The following is a 3,367-nucleotide window of genomic DNA, read 5'->3' on the forward strand; positions in this document are numbered from 1 at the left end:
CTTCGTCTTCAGGTTCTTTCTTTTCTTCTTTATATTGAAGAGCCTGGTCATGCAGCACCAAATAACATAACCTCTTACCCCACCTTGTCGTCCTATGGATGGCTGTGTTGGTCGAAATGACGACAAGGAGTAGGGTAGAAGCTTGTTGACGGCTTTTATTCAAAGTGTAGACAAGAGTTCTCACTTTCTCTCTCTCATGTGTGTGTGGCCCTAGAGGAGGCGGTGACGTAGGTGTATGTTAGGCAGAAGTACCCAGTCTCAGTCTTATTCCCGTCTAATGTCCGTCTAATTTCAGTCTCATTTCAGTCTGACTGGGGCCTATTGCGGCCCTCTATTTATAATGATTGGGTACGTGACTGGTACACGTGCCGTTGGGACAATGCTTGCCCCAAAGGTTACCCAGCTCATCATAAACTGTCAAAATTTACTAATTTTAATTCAGAATACAGCCTTACCGGATCCTGATGCAGGCTTAACAGAATATAAATGTTTTGATTTTCTGACTGGACTTGGTTGAGGCTGGACAGAACCGCCTGTAATATGCACATTTTGCACAAACTATACTGCGCAGTTAAACAGGTGTGTGGACTACGTGATGTCCTGTCATTCCTTCCAGAACATTCCACGTAGTCCCTACCATACCCATACCTATTCGGTAACAATTAACTAATAAGTTGGTCACCTAGTTTAACACGTGCATAGACCGTGCGATGTCCTGTCATGCTTTCCAGAACATCCCACGTAGTCGCTACTAAGTAGGTGCCGTAACAATTTACTGATATTTCGGTCACCTAGTTTGGCCATGCCCTAAAACAACAACCTAACTCTGGCAGCAAGCATGAGTAAACAATCCCGCGTTACTGACCTTTAAATATACTACATGTTGATTGTCATTGACGTATTTGTAGTTGTTTAGTAGAAGTAAGATGCGGAGCCAGGCTGAAAACATGACATGCTTTAATGGCGTCAACTTCCGTAAGTACTACGAGCGAACATCAAACAAAGGTTATGTTGGAGACCTCTCTGTTCCGTGGGTTGTAAACCGGAAGTCGACATTCTCCTAGTGGTTTCAGGTTTGTGTTGTTCCACATGTTTAGTCTAACCTTAGTTGGGGTCACCTGATCTTTACGGACATATCTCTGGCAGATGGTATTTATGTCTGCTCCACTATCAACTTGGAAGGAAACGTCATTATCATTCACGATGAGTGTAGCCTTGATACGGTTCGAGTTGTTCTTGTTTACCGCCATGAGCCAGTTATCATCATAATCAGATTCATCACTGTCTTTCAGCTCCGACACAGCATTTATTTTCTTACACTGGGACTTAAAGTGATTGTTACCATGACAATGATCACATTTCTTTCCCCATGCCGGACATTTTTCCCGTTGTTTCTTATGTTTAAATCCACATAATTTGCAGTTGAATTTTAGTGTCTCTCCAGACTCTTTACTCTGACTTACAGTCTTCTTATATTTTTGAGTTGAGTGGTGTTGGCTTTTCTTTCTGTTTGGACCTTTCTGATGTCCAACTGCATTTACTTTATTAGCAGATGCTGTAGACTGGTCACGAAATTCCTTCGCCTGTTGGTTGGACTGTTCGTAGGCCCTACAGAGTTTGACAGCCTTGTTGAGATCCAAGTCGTCATCTCTCAGTAAAAGTTCTTGCAATTTACCAGAAACTGAAAATACGATTTTGTCACGTATCATGCGGTCTTTTTCACTGAAATTACAAGCACCCGCACGCGTTTTCAGTTCTGTCAGAAACTTATCAAAGGGCTCGTGGTACACAGTGTTCCAGAAACGATGAGTTTCTAATACCTCGTTTTTCCTGGGGTTACAATAGTTCTCTATTGCTTGTAAAACCTTTTGTGGGTCATTCTGGTCAGTATCATTATCCCATGTAAGATTGTCATATATTTCCACTACTTGTGGCCCAGCACAGTTGAGAATAACTGCCGTCTGCACTTTTTTGCTTTTTTCAGAGACACCGGAAGCATCGACGTAAATGTCTATCTGTCTTCTCCATCGCTTAAAATTTTCGGCGATGTTCCCCGTGGATATATCAAGAGGGGGTGGGGGGCGCAGCAAAACTCACGTTTTCTGTCGCTGCAGGTTGGACAGGATCAGCCATGTCGAGAAGTTAATAAGTACACGTGGTATCAAGATCTAGCCACGAGCACGTGTGTATCACGAGTGTAGAAAACACGGCATAGATGAAGATAATTTGTGATCATTCAAACAATTCATCAGAAAGTTTATATTGCCTGGTCGTTGCTATAGCATAGTTCCTTACCGCTGCCACCATGTTGATTGTCATTGACGTATTTGTAGTTGTTTAGTAGAAGTAAGATGCGGAGCCAGGCTGAAAACATGACATGCTTTAATGGCGTCATTGTCATGGTAACAATCACTTTAAGTCCCAGTGTAAGAAAATAAATGCTGTGTCGGAGCTGAAAGACAGTGATGAATCTGATTATGATGATAACTGGCTCATGGCGGTAAACAAGAACAACTCGAACCGTATCAAGGCTACACTCATCGTGAATGATAATGACGTTTCCTTCCAAGTTGATAGTGGAGCAGACATAAATACCATCTGCCAGAGATATGTCCGTAAAGATCAGGTGACCCCAACTAAGGTTAGACTAAACATGTGGAACAACACAAACCTGAAACCACTAGGAGAATGTCGACTTCCGGTTTACAACCCACGGAACAGAGAGGTCTCCAACATAACCTTTGTTGTTGTCAAGAACGGATATACCAACTTGCTAGGACTACCTACTATCAAGCAGCTTGGTTTCGTAACCATACACGAGGATCGTTTTGTGTCAAAAGTTGAGACCACAACACTAGGTGATCTAGGGGAGGCAACCCTACATGTTGATGAGACTGTACCTCCAAAGGTGTTACCCTGTCGTAAGATTCCCATAGCACTACAGGATAAAGTCAAACAGGAACTTGACAGTTTAGTAGATAGAGGAGTACTGATACCTGTGTCTGAACCAACCAAATGGGTTAGTCTGATGGCCATTGTTCATAAAGCTAATGGCAAATTGAGAATATGCATAGACCCTCAACCTCTCAATGTCGCTCTAAGGAGACAGCACTACAAACTTCCCACTCTGGAGGATGTCTTGCCAAAACTATCCAACACTAGAGTATTTAGTAAGCTGGATATCAAAGAGGCATTCTGGCATGTTCGACTTGATGATGATTCAAGTTATCTCACAACTATGATGACACCTTTTGGACGATACCGTTGGAACAGACTTCCATTTGGCCTCAAAGTCTCAAGCGAGATATTCCAACACAAACTGGATGAAGCTCTAGGCGACCTTGAGGGAACTTTCTGTGTCATTGAC

General features: G+C 42.7%; 1 protein-coding gene across 1 annotated transcript; it reads right to left on the reverse strand.

The window, feature by feature from the left end:
* Window positions 1–995: 995 nt before the first annotated feature.
* LOC138313159 (uncharacterized) lies at window positions 996–2,133 on the reverse strand. Its single transcript, XM_069253756.1, has 2 exons — window positions 2,098–2,133; window positions 996–1,880 (listed from the first exon to the last, which is right to left on the reverse strand). The coding sequence occupies exons 1-2, from the start codon at window positions 2,131–2,133 to the stop codon at window positions 996–998; spliced, it is 921 nt and encodes a 306-aa protein (XP_069109857.1).
* Window positions 2,134–3,367: the final 1,234 nt, after the last annotated feature.

The sequence above is a fragment of the Argopecten irradians genome, chromosome 2, assembly GCF_041381155.1.
Source record: "Argopecten irradians isolate NY chromosome 2, Ai_NY, whole genome shotgun sequence".
NCBI lineage: Eukaryota > Metazoa > Mollusca > Bivalvia > Pectinida > Pectinidae > Argopecten > Argopecten irradians.

Bases quoted from the DNA above. Each gene is read 5' to 3' on its own strand.
- LOC138313159 (XM_069253756.1), bottom strand. From the start codon at position 2,133: ATGGCTGATCCTGTCCAACCTGCAGCGACAGAAAAC. The intron at 1,881-2,097 runs GTGAGTTTTGCT...GATACTGACCAG, and splicing joins AACCTGCAGCGACAGAAAAC to AATGACCCACAAAAGGTTTT.